The sequence below is a fragment of the Martes martes genome (genome assembly GCF_963455335.1).
Source record: "Martes martes genome assembly, chromosome: 12".
NCBI classification, from domain to species: Eukaryota; Metazoa; Chordata; class Mammalia; order Carnivora; family Mustelidae; genus Martes; species Martes martes.
In genome coordinates this window covers 89354709-89367484 of record NC_137900.1, presented here as the reverse complement: position 1 = coordinate 89367484, position 12776 = coordinate 89354709, and the positions used below count along the sequence as shown (strand labels likewise).

Genomic DNA, 12776 nt, shown 5'->3' with positions numbered 1-12776 from the left:
CAACTGCGCGGATGGTCTAAAATAACATATTCCTTCAGGTTTGAAATGAAACCTAAGGATACATTACCAGATAGATACATTATCCTCTGTGCCCCAGTTCAGAGTTTAGCAGAGTCTGGCACAGCTTTGGAAGATGTCCTCTTCCCAAAGAAAGCACCTCAACAGCCAACACTTGCCCTTTTTCTTCTGAAATGTCGTCGTACCAAAGGAGTTTTAAGCCACTAATTTGGCACTTTCCGATACACACCTGCCTAAGGGCCAGCCAGAGAACTCCTCTTGCAATGGGGCACAAAGCGCCCTTGCTACTCTGTAGCACTTTCTAGTACACTAACATTGCCATCTGCCTGCCTCACAGCCTAGGATCCTTCACAGATTTGCAGGGATGGGGCAGTCTCAATAGTTGGGAGGAAATAATCTTTTTTGAAAAAAGATTTTATTTATTTGACAGAGAAAGAGATCACAAGTAGGCAGAGAGGCAGGCAGAGAAGAGAGGGGGAAGCAGGCTTCCCGCTGAGCAGAGCCTTATGTGTAGCTCCATCCCAGGACCCTGAGTTCATGACCTGAGTGGAAGGCAGAGGTTTAACCCACTGAGACACCCAAGTGCCTTAAGGGAGGAAATTATCTTTTAAGGGCTATTTTCTTAAATCACCTGCTCAAAAGGAAAGGAATATTTTAAGATTAAATTGTGACCTATAACTTGATAGCGCTCCAAACTCACCATTTGTCAGTTTTAGTAAGCTGTAACTTTGAGAAACAAGTATTACAGGCCTACTTAATGAGTAATTCAAGCGACTACTTGTTTTTGGCTAGCCAAGAGTCCTTTAAATGTTGAGACTTCGATAGGAAAATACTCAATCCCTTCAGGAACTACATTCCAAACAAGTTTCTTTTCCATGACCTTTATATCTATCCTTTTGTACAGATGCTCTCTCTGCTATACTGTACAATTTGAAGAGTGGTTCCCCCCTTCCCCAGTCACTATGAATGCAAGTCACACGAAAAAACGTCCTTATTATCTCAATCCAAAAGCAAGTTAACATGTCTCTACAAAACAAGGAGAATGACCCCAGTCAAAAAAAATCTTTATGTTCCTTTATTGGAGCAAGATTCCTGACCGGTATACAGTAATGTATTACTAAACATGACCTGTGCAGAAATTACATACTATCCATCTAGACAGGTTTTCATTACACTTTGCCTATCGATGGAATAGTTCCATTTATAAAGTTTTATACATCAAAAAGCTTTGAATTTGACCAGGCTGTCCATTAATTCATCTCTGAAAAAGTTAAGTGGCATTTAATTTTAGCTACTATAATTTACAGCATTAAAAAGCTTATGTATTAGGTAGCTTCCCAAAATGGTATCCTATGCACAACGGCATTTAGCAGAGCAGGGCCTGTCATCTCACCCGGATTCACACAGACAGGCCTCGCTTGAGAGCTATATGCTAAATAGCTAGTACTTTGAGACAAAAGTACTCCTGAGTTTCTTACCACCAATACGGACTTCTTACTCTGAGAGTCTGTCTTCTCGGCCACACTTCATAGTACCAACGAAGACGCGCCAGTAACTGCCCTGTGTGTAACTTGGCATTAGAGCACCAGGTCTGTCTGATGGTGGTGGCAGGCACTATTATTATATCCAGGTAAATAAAGGCCCATTTTTAAAAATGCCAATTTGAGACACAAATCAAGGGCACAACATAATCGGAATTGAGTTCTGAGCAATCTGGTATCCCGATTGATGTGGAAGATTTCAGAAACTGACGGCAAACTGTACCCACGATGGTTCCTGGCTTTGGAGACATTAATACATTGATTCAGATCCCTTTCTCAGTCCACACAGCCCTGAGGTCACCCTGTAAAGTGTGTATCAAAAAATACGGAGTCAGGGTGACAAAGTTTGACAATACGTTATACAAGTCAAACTTGGAAAATCATATTAAATACACCTGTTCTGAGAGAAAAGCATCAAATCCTTTGTGTACACATTTAGTTTTATTGTAACAAAGCAACTTGTACACTTTTAACGTTTAAAACTGAGCATCATCTTTCCTTTCCAGTGAAACAAAAAGAAAATTTAAAAATAAACAGGAACAAAATTACAATAGAGAATGTCAATTCCAAATAAGATCCTACAAGTTCTGCTGATTCTCCCATCGAGTGGCAGGGCTCAAGTCATCATTAGGAGAGAGTTTTATTTTAAAAGTGTCATCTTAAACTGCAAGGATGTCCGTTAAACATCACAATTAAACATGCCAAAGGAGAAGCCATGTTGTCAAAATGCCCACTTAACCCACCCAAACATCTCAAACCCACCCTTTGCTGACCTTCTATAACCCCATTTTTTTAAGTTTTTTTTTCTTTTTTTTAAACAAGAGAAAGTAGACAGGTACATGTTGGTAAATGCTAACTGTCCATATTCACATAGAGACACAGTGTAATCTCTGAGCCCAATATACAGAGAAAGGAGGAAAAAAGCTAGAATTCTATGCACTACTACACAGGGGCCTAGCACCCTCCAGCTTCCAGCAGAGCTAAGGGAGCAGAAGGTTTTTCTTTTTTCCCACAGAGCACGGTGGTGTTGATTCCATAAAGTTTTTGTTTTTGTTGAGACAGGAAGGGACAAAAATGAATTTGGAACAAAAAGGGGTAGAGATTCTTTTCCCACTGTATTCTGCTCAAGGTATTTCCCCCCAAAATAAGCTGAGAACCATGGTATAAAGGGAGAGAAAAAGGAGACTTCAAAAAACAGGGCGAATGAGCACGAGAGGAGAAAAGAAAAAGAAAAAGGAAAAAAAAAAAAAGACGGCAACTTGCTCCCAGGGACTGAAGAAAATTAAAAAAGGAAGGTTGGAATCCATCAGTGTTCCATCAGTCATCTTCTCCTTCATCCTCCTGTAAGAAAAAAAGTGGGCAGTCAATCTTCAGGGTTAATTCTAAAGTCATTCCTCAACATTCACACAAACACTTACGGACTTCCACAGAACCTACTGCCACATTACCAGTACTCGTAATTTTACGAACCTACGAATCAGTCTTTATCAAATCTCAACTGAAAAAAACAGTGATGTTGTTTCAGATAAATTAGTTAACTTTTCAGCACTCACTAAAATCACTCACCTCTTTCACATCAAATAATAAAAACAAAAACCAATCTATCTCAATTGCACTCAGAATTTTAATGTTTGCCCAAAACATGCGAATCTGTTACTTAGATTTCTCAGAATTTGACCAGCTGCACTATCCATATCACCTTCATTAAGTACTGGCCAGGGAAGGACAGGATGGAATACTAACCACATAGGCAGAACTAGTTATAGTTACATCACGGATACAAGGACCTCATTAAAATCTTCTTCCAACCCAGACAACAAAATAGCTTATCTCACCTACAAATCCTTCCATAATCAGTTGGCCAGTTCTATTATACAATACATTTAAACCCACAAAGTGACAAGGTAAATTCTTTGAGATGATCGTTTTTTGGACTTAACCAAATTTTCTTTTACCTCTCCTTCCTCCCCCTCATCATCATCTTCATCTTCTTCACCTTCATCCTCATCTCCTTCTTCATCAATATCTTCCAATCCTTCTTCTTCTTCATCATCATCATCATCTTCTTCTCCTTCCCCTTCTTCATCATCCATATCGGGAACCTTAAAAAAACCAAGAGTTACCTAAGGAACTAATTTTCAAACAAAGGAGACAAATACAACTTGGGAAAAAAGCGCATTTTCAACTCACCAAGTAGTACTGTAATGGATTTGGCCAAATATCATCTTTGATGACCTCTCCTAACTCATCTGCGCCTGCATCAGAATGGTCAGTGAACCAGGTGAAGAAGCTCTCTGGTTCCTCATGCTGTCTCTTCCTGCTGGCTTTATTCTGTGTTTGACTTGAACGTTTCGTCAAATCCTAAATAAATGAAGATAGAAGAACTTTTGAGACAGGTTCTCCACAACACCTAAATTCCCTATAAATTAAGATTTTAACCCAAAAGCAGGGTGGGGGGTGCGGGTAATACTTGTATGTTATCTGCACTTGCTATCTAAAACAAATTATAAAACATATAGCAGGTAAATAAAAGAAATCCTAGAATTCTATGTCTGCAAAGACTTGTTAAGTTTATATAAGCTTTTCCTGAAAAGGTACCATATAAATTTGGCTTTTTAACAAAATTAGGTCCACTATGACAACCACTACCGTAACACAGTATAATAACTTAACACGGGAGGGGGGAGGGCACGCCTGGGTGGCTCAGCATCCTGGGACTGAACCCCGAATAGGGCTCTCAGCTCAGCAAGGAGTCTGCTTCGCCCTTTCCCCCCCACCCTCTCTGATATAAACAAAATCTTTTAAAAATTTTTGAAATGGGTTCACCACTTAAATGCAGACATAAATGCAGCTTGGGAAGTAGCAAGCCATTTGAAAAAGCTCAACCACCAATATGAAAATCAAAACAATGTAGCCTGTTTCTTTTTAAAGACTTGCACTAGAATTTGTAACAACAGCTCCAAGCCATGGTATTCGGCTTTTACACACTAGAGGTTTTTTCTTTCTTTCTTTCTTTTTTTATATTAAGGATTTGTATCACACACGTTACCAAAGCAGCAGTATTGGTTAAGTGGTTTAACTAAACCAAAATACATAAAATGATACCTTCACCCAACAATTCCTCAAATACCTTTCCAGATTTCCATTTGATTTCAGTGGACTTTGAAGATGGATCACCACTCTCATTCAGATGAAATTCTTTGGAGAGAACTTTATTTTCGAAGTAAGGGTTTTCATCAAAATACTGTAATAAAAGATGGGAGAACTGGAAATCAATACAAATAGGTCTTCAAACCAAAGCTCCAATTCATTTCCACACTGGCAAATAAGAAGAGTTACTGATACTTACAAAATCTATTCTGTAACCTGATTTAATATCTTCAAATTCTGTCACTTCAACTCTTGTCAAATAATGCAGCGCCTCTTCATCCTCCTCCCCAAGCAGTGCAGACACTAGGTGACCAAATTATAGGTCAAATGAGTATTAAACAAATATTAACAAACAATTCAAGTGATGCCTTTAAAAATTTTCCAAAGGAGCATCTTTGATTTCATAAACCCATTAAATGCAAACCAGACAGATCAGTGTCAGAGCCGTCACTATCTTTTACCAAGTAATTAAAGAGAATCTCAAATCATAACACAGTCTCTTCTAAAATAGAGAAAGCATTAAAAGGAAGCCTCCCCTCTCGAGTGTTTTAATCTCTTTGTGAAACCAACATGTTCAGCTAAGTTCTCCAGCCAAGTCCCTCCACTCTAACAAGCACAGACATCCCATACCCTAGAATAAATGTTCTGATACAACTTACCTTGTGGATGGTTGACAAATGTTGTTACCCAAAAATTGGGGATTTTGGCGATCAATTCCGACCTCTTCTGAAAAAATGGTTGGCGGAGTTTGTTATATTTCTGTTCTACTTTCAAAATCTCCTCACTGGCTTGTTCATTAAGTCTGAAGCAAATGAAAAAACCATGTTGATGATGATGGTTACTGACAAACACAAAAACTGCTGAAACTCCAGAATATTTACTTATTAGCTTTAGAAGAATACAAAGTACTTATTTATAATAACCAAAACACCTATATTTTTGTTGTTAGAGACACAAGTCAAAACTAAGATGGCAATTGGATGGGCTTCCCCAACACACATTCTCAATAATTAACAGTTCTCAAAGTGCCCAAACTGAGCATTTTGGCAACATTGTATATTTACATCACCAACTCTATCACCAGGCTAACTTCAACTGTTTCAACCTCAAGCAGACTGTTTACAAAAAAAAAAAAAAAAAAAAGTTGCCAGTAAAGTAACAAAGTTATAACCCAAGTGGGAGCAACACTGATGCCATAATGCTGAACTATCAGAAGTCCAGACACTGCAATTCAGATAACTTGTAGCCTTTGAAAGCAAACCCAGGCTTTAGGAGGTCAATGTACTTTCTTCAAAAACTTTTTGGTCCACATACAACTATTTCACAGGAAATTAACACTGAACTTTCAAAATATTTCCAACCAAGTTATAACTATCTCCACTTAGGCAGTGGATACAGATTTATTTGACCATAGTTTCAATGATTACCAGACTGTAAGCGGCATCTCAGAAAACTTTTACTTCTGCAAAGTAAACTACAAAAAACTTTACCTGTCTATTTCATTTTGTACTTCATCAATATGTTCAATTGCTTCTTGCTGTTCTTTTTCTGCAAAAAAAAAAAAAAAAAGATATACAGGACTCAATACCAGTTAAAATATAAAATCAGTTTTCCTGAGGTCAACAGAGTCTGTGATGTGACATATCAATAAAGCAGTTTTGCAAAAACAAACTGCCTACTACAAGGCATGCTCTCCACGTGTTCATGCCTGTAGCTGACAAATTGCTTTTTAATTAAAAGACTATTCACAAATGCAATCTGCTAGGCTACTCAAAATATCTGCAGCACTTTTCCAAGACTTCCCTTCCAAGAACGAGACCAGTTACCGAAGTTTCTATTATGAAAGATAAGGAATAAGCCTTATTCAAAAATTCTTACTGTTACTTATCACACTGTATACCTGCTAACAGAAAGGATGCCAGCTGTTAACGCCAATACGGAAACTAACCCAAGACCATAGCGAAAATGGGGACACCACCTATCTTACTGGTAGAATCACTTCTTACACAAAGTTGAAAATACCGCTCCGCATCGATTACAATTAAGACATCAGACACGCCTGACAGGTAAGGCCCTTGAATCTACCCGACCATCGTAAACACTGGACTTTACCTTCTTAGAATAGGAACCCTGGGATTCCACCCTGACCTTTCTCTCCCCTCCCCAACCCAATTTCAAGCGGGCTTATCTCAGATGCGGCCCCACACGATTCTGGAGCACACTCAGAGGGAACAAGCATGAAGTCTGAGAACTATGAGCCACAGAAGGCAGAGGAGGAAAAGGGGTGTGCTATAGAAGAGGTGCCTTTTGTCCGGCGAAGACTGCAGAACCTACAAAGCTAAGTGGGCGTGAAGGGGCCCGATCGCGCGGTTCATTTCCGGTAACCATCCCGGGTTTTGCAGCCCCCCTGCCGAGAAAGCCTTTACGGCCAAGGCTGGGAGGTTTGCTGAGAGCCATTGTAAAGCCCCTCCGACACGCTGGCCGCCGGGCCAGGTTTCACAGCGCTCTGCCGCGACGGGGTGGCTACCCCACGTGGGAAGTGTGCCCGGGGCCGGCGAGAGCATCCTCCCGGGCGGCCCAGGCCCAGTGCGCGGCCGGCCGCGTGCTCCCCCGCGCCCCCACCCCGCCCCAGCTCCAGGCGGAGGGCCGCGCCGGGGCCGGCCTCCGGGTGCGGGTGCGGGGGCGCCGCCCGCAGGCCGGGCGCGAAGGGGGAGCCGCGCGGAGGCCCGGCCGTGGGGCCGCGTCCGGCCGCACCATGTGGCGGCGGCGGCGGCTGATGGGAGCGAGGCATCATGGCGGAGCACAATAAAGAGAGGCTTCTCGGGAGGGAGGGAGGGGGAGGAGAGCGAGGGAGGGGGGAGAGGAAGGGGGGGTCTCCTCCGCCCGCGCCGAGCAGGCCGCAGCGCCCCCGCCTCGCAGCGCCGTCCGCCGCCGCGGCGCCACCCTGGCCCCGGCCCCGCGCGCACAAAAAAGGGCGCCGAGGCGCGCGCCGGCCCGTCGGCCCAGGGCCCCCCGCGCGCCCCGGGCCCCGCCGGCGGCCTCCGGGCCGGGCGGGCGGCGAAGATGGCGGCGCGGGCCGGCCCCCGCCTCGCCTGCTCCTCACCTGAGGTCTCGTCGGCCCCGTCGTGGTTGGAGTTGAGCTCCTTTTTACTGACTTTGGCCGCCGGCGCCGACATGGTGCTGCTCCGCGGTCGGGGGGGGAGCGGGGAGGGGGAGAGAAGGGAAGGCGAAGGGGGCGGGCAGCGGCTTCCCCTCACGCCACACGCGCGGGCGCTCGCTCGGTCCGGCCGCCTCCTCCCGGCGCTCGCTCGCTCGCTCGCTCTCCCTCCCCCTGGCTCGCGCGCGCTGCCCTCGCGGCCTGACGGCGAGGGAGGGGCTGGGGCGGCGTGCCGGGCCCCGGCCCGGGCTCCTGCTTACGGAGGGGAGGCGGCGGCGGGCGGGCAGGCGGCTCGGCTCCCTCACTCACGCTCCGCGGTCCAGCTCGCTGCTCGCTCTCCCCGAGCCGCCTCCTCCACCACCTCCTCCTCACGGCGAGGGGCGGGCGGCAGGGCGCAGGCGCGCCAGGCCCCGCGCGCACGCCCCGCCCCCGGCCGGAGAGGCTCGCGCCGCCCCGCCATTGGCTGGAGCGCCGGGACGAGGGGGCGGAGCCACGGCGAGGAGACACAGGGCCTGGTCGAGAGGCGGGAGGAAGGAACGCCGCGACGTACGGGGCCGGCCCCCCGCGCCGCGCTCCCCTCCCCCGCTTTCCCCTTCTCCAGCCCGACCCGGGACATTTGCGCGCTACGGGCGCGCGGCGGCCTGAGAGGCGGGGCCTCGCCGGGCTGCGCGCAGGCCCCCCGGCGGGCGTATCACGTGGTGGCGGAGCGGCTTCCCTTCTCCGCCGGGTGGCGCGGAGCGCGGGGGACTGGGGTGTTGCAGCCCCCCAGAAGTGCAGGCCTTGTAGCCTAGCTTCACACCGGGGCCCAGAAATACACGCACCCCGGGCTCGGCGCCCTGGGACACTGCTGGGGCATCACTCTTGGTGGGTGAAGGAAGACGGCATCTCCATCCTATTTTCCAGACGGGGAAGCTGCCCTTGGGATTCGCTCAAGCTTGTCTGCAAACCCCGAAGCTGTCCAGTCCACTTACAAGGCCTTTTCCTGGCTTCTAGTCCAAGCTCTGCCCCGACGGCTGTGTGCACTTGGGCAGGTCACCTCCCCTCTCTGTACCTATTTCTGTTGTGAAATTATGTAATTCAAAAAAGGCTGACAAGGGGGAACGTTGTGTGATTGGTGCCAAACTGGAAGTCCTCTGAAGGCAGGGAGATACCACACTTATCCGCGCCGTCTTTTCTGCCCAACTCCGTGCCTAACGCTTACGAGAAACAGTACCGAAGGCTAGGAGACAGCAATAGGAGTGGATCTCATTGAGGCGCACAACTGTCCGCCGGCGTAGACGGTGTTAAATTTATTTCACCACGTCAGAGATGGGACCTACAAGACCTGCTTCAGCCGCCAAGACTTGAACCATTAAGTAAGGCCAAGACATGTCTGTTTAAATAATGTTTTTCAGGGCGCCTGAGTGGCTCAGTCGGTTAAGCGTCTGCCTTTGGCTCAGGTTATGATCTCGAAGTCCCGGGATGGAGTCCTGCACCTGGCTCCCAGCTCCTCCCATCAGTCTGCTTCTCCCTCTAACCTTTTCCCCTCTCTTGCTCTCTCTCTCTAATAAATAATGTTTTTCAGGTAATGCAAATGCACCACTGTTCTACTCCCTCTTCCATAGCGCCAAGAGGTGAACCACAAAAAGCCTGAACTCGATTCCTGGGACTGAGCCCACCTCAATCCCGCACCTGTCTCAGTTCGTCAGGCTTCTTAAAGGAAGAATTATTAGTATCAGTAATAAGTTGGTCAATGTTTGACAACCATTTCCCAGAAGGGAAAACACACACACACCAAAACCCCTGATTTGTAGCATTTGCTGATTTCCGTGGTGTATCAATACTCTCCTGGCCAATTTCCTGCCACCACTGTGATGTCACTGAACAATGCTGAATTAAAACACAGGGCTCTAGCGCACTGCTGAAGAAAGCAGCCTGGGCCACAGGCTGTCATAAACAGCCTGTGGCCCAGGGTTTTCTCATTTAATCCTCATAAAATACAAAGCAAGTATTAATATCCTCATCTCGCAGCTAAATCCAACTTTTCTGATGTGAGTGGCAGACCAGCAGAAAACAAGGCCCCTGCCCGAAGATCGTTTTTCCATTTTTTGACATGACATTTGGCATCAGGACTCAGTAGACACCTAGACACAAAATAATACTTACCTTTCCTAAGTGTGATGTGCCTCTTAATTTTCTACTCTATTTTATTTTCTTTAAATGCAGGTTGCACTCCACTAAATTGATTTTGTGACCCATTAATGAGATGAAATGGTCTGAAAAACACTGTGCTGAGGGCTGCTGTTTTCAGACAAAGCCTGCTCACAGGCTGTGAGTACCAGTGACCCAGAGCATCTCCTAAGTGCCTGATCTACCTGAATATCCCACACATCTGCCGGGGCTCCAAGTCTCTTCTCCAACCATCCCAGCCCTTAGAAGCATTCCGCTCCTCTTCCTGACCTTTCCCACAACATTTCTCAAGATGAATGCAGGGAGCCCACACTAGGAAGTGGAAGAGAAAGAGAAAGCAAAAGGGCAAGATTTTCAGTAAACAAGGGAGTGGCATGGACACGCCAAGAGATAATTCACCCATGCTGACTTAGTCACTGTGGTCTCCCCGAATCTAACACCATGAGCTCTGCTTTCTCTCCTTGACCTCTCTCCTCTCCTCCCCAGCTTTCTTTGAGGGAGGAGAGCCCCGCAACTTGAAGATTGGAAGAAAGATGTGGGAATTCTCTACAACACCGCAGTGTCCCAAGATGACCAGGAAATGTTGGCAAGGATGGCCTTCAAAACCTATCCCGTCTACCTCTCTGAGCCTCCTTTTCCTGATCTGTCAAATGGGATTATTCACAACTTCTGTTTTGAGAGCTGATGTGCCTGCCTGATGGGTGCCCAGGAAGGGGCATGAGCTGTCATCTGGATTTAGATGGACCCCCCTGGAGGAGCTATGGTTGTACCTTCTAATCCATCCCGGTCCTGTCGATTCTCCCAAGGAGCTAAACAGAAGGTGACCAGGAGGTCTCATCCATATTTTACTGCTCACAAGTGGGAAGAAATTTACTAGCCATCAAGAGCACTGATTATGAGCCATTTGATGTCTTGAGTGTTTCACATCTATTTAAGCCATACAGCAAGCCTAACAGAGGGATTCTGTTGAGCCCATCTTTCAGAAGAAGGAAGCACAAGTTATGTCACTTGCCCAACGAGATCACACAGTCAGCCAGAGCCAGGTTTAGAACCCCGGCTGTCCAGCTTTACCACAGGGAGGCATCAGCTGGGCGGGTCTTTTGCATCTCATTTGGAAGGGGATGGACTGGGACCCATTCAAGACAAACTTGCCAGGTCACCCAGCAGACCCACGGGAGCACCAAGATGTGGACTCTTCATCCAGTGATCCTTCCACAAGCACGACTGGATCTCAGCCCTGTCAGGAAATTAGGAAGATTTATGGGCTCCGAGCTGCTCCCCTCTGCACTTAGGCAGCCTGCTGTCACATTTTCCTAGGGCAACGCTTTCCTGTTTTCCACGTATCGGGACCCAGCTCCCTCGAAGGCCCCACATATGCCCACTCTATTGGAGAGGCCTAATCTCACAAACAGACCACGCTGTGACTGGCTCCAAGCAATGTGTCTGGAAAATACAGACCTCACCTCCAAGTTAACAGTTAATGTGGGGGGAAGGAACAGACGTGAAACAGACAATTACAATGTAATTAGGTAAGAGGGAGGCTGGGGGGACTCTGGGCGCTACAAGGGCAGAAGGGGGCTCCTAATACCCAGCAGCTGTGGCTCAAAGAACACCTCCAAGAAGTGACTTAGCAGCAGAAAGGGCAGAAGGTGAGGAGCACAGGTAAGGAGACAAGAGTGGTCCAGGCAGAGGAAAAGTGGGCTTCCAGCCCCTGAGGTGAGAGAGAGAAGAGCAGTGAAAGGTGCCAGAGGGAGGAGGAACCTGGAGAGGTGGGCAGGGGCCAGACGGACAAGGGAAGTCTCTTGGTCGGCTCCTTGAGGGCAATGGGGAGGCAAGGGTTTTTAACCAGGGAGTCACGTGATTGGCTTTGCTCGGGCTGGATGGGTGGGGGGGGGGGCGGGAGGAGGAGGAAGCTGGAAGCCAGAGGAGTGGCAGTAATCCGGCCAGAGCTGTGGCCAGGCAGCAGCCCCAGGAAGGAAGTGGACGGATCTGAGAGGTATTCAGGAGGTAGAACCACCAGGACTGGGGGATTTGTCTGGATGTGGGGGGGTGAAAGAGAGGAAAGGGTCATGCATCACCCAGCCTCAGGCTGGCTGGGGGTGCCCCTTAGACCGGGAACCCAAGAGGAGTGAATTTGAGGGCTGGGAGACAGGCCAGCTTAGGTGTTGGGTTGGGGGCAGGGATGAGCTCCCACGTGCTCCAGGTCTCTCAGTTTTGCCTTCTAGTTTTTTCTTCACATCACCCTAATCCACTCACCCACCCTGTGCTGAAACCCTTCAAGGTGTTTGGGGTCATATCTCAAAAGGCATCGGGAAGAAAAAAAAAAAATCCTGTAAGTCTCCGATAAAGTGTAGTATAGGAACTTACCTCCCTTATGCAAGTGCTGAGATGTGGACGTCTGCCCTGGCTTGGGGGCAGGAGGCAGTCTCGCTTTCTTCGTTTGAGGCGGGAGCAAAAACTGGCGTTTGGGGGCCATGCTGCGAGGAAACTCCAGGAAACCGGGAGAGAAGCACGTCTGGAAGCTCTGATTGCTGGAGCTGCCCCAGGTGGCGAGGTTTAAATCTACCAGAGCCGCCGCCAGCAGGAAGGGATATTTACATGACAGTGGGACACCCACCCCATCCCCTCCCCCAGTCTCATCCCTTCTCTCCCACCCTCCAATCAAGATCAACTTCTTTTAGTTGCTCTCTGCAATTCCCTATGGGGCATTCTCGGCCCTCGGTGGGCGGGAGGAGGTATTT

At 47.7% G+C, this 12776-nt stretch overlaps 1 protein-coding gene across 2 annotated transcripts; it reads right to left on the bottom strand.

Moving 5' to 3' along the window:
• Nucleotides 1-1070: 1070 nt before the first annotated feature.
• On the bottom strand, nt 1071-8278 carry SET (SET nuclear proto-oncogene). Of its 2 annotated transcripts, none has more exons than XM_080819813.1 (8): nt 7813-8278; nt 6200-6257; nt 5369-5511; nt 4909-5012; nt 4690-4803; nt 3750-3920; nt 3515-3661; nt 1071-2900 (listed from the first exon to the last, which is right to left on the bottom strand). In XM_080819813.1, exons 1-8 carry the CDS (start codon nt 7883-7885, stop codon nt 2877-2879), a joined length of 834 nt encoding a protein of 277 aa, XP_080675939.1. In that variant the 5' UTR covers nt 7886-8278; the 3' UTR covers nt 1071-2876. The 2 variants fall into 2 exon arrangements, with proteins under 2 accessions (XP_080675939.1, XP_080675940.1); XM_080819814.1 differs by having other exon boundaries at nt 1985-2900; nt 3556-3661; nt 7813-8248.
• Between the last annotated feature and the right edge of the window lie 4498 nt (nt 8279-12776).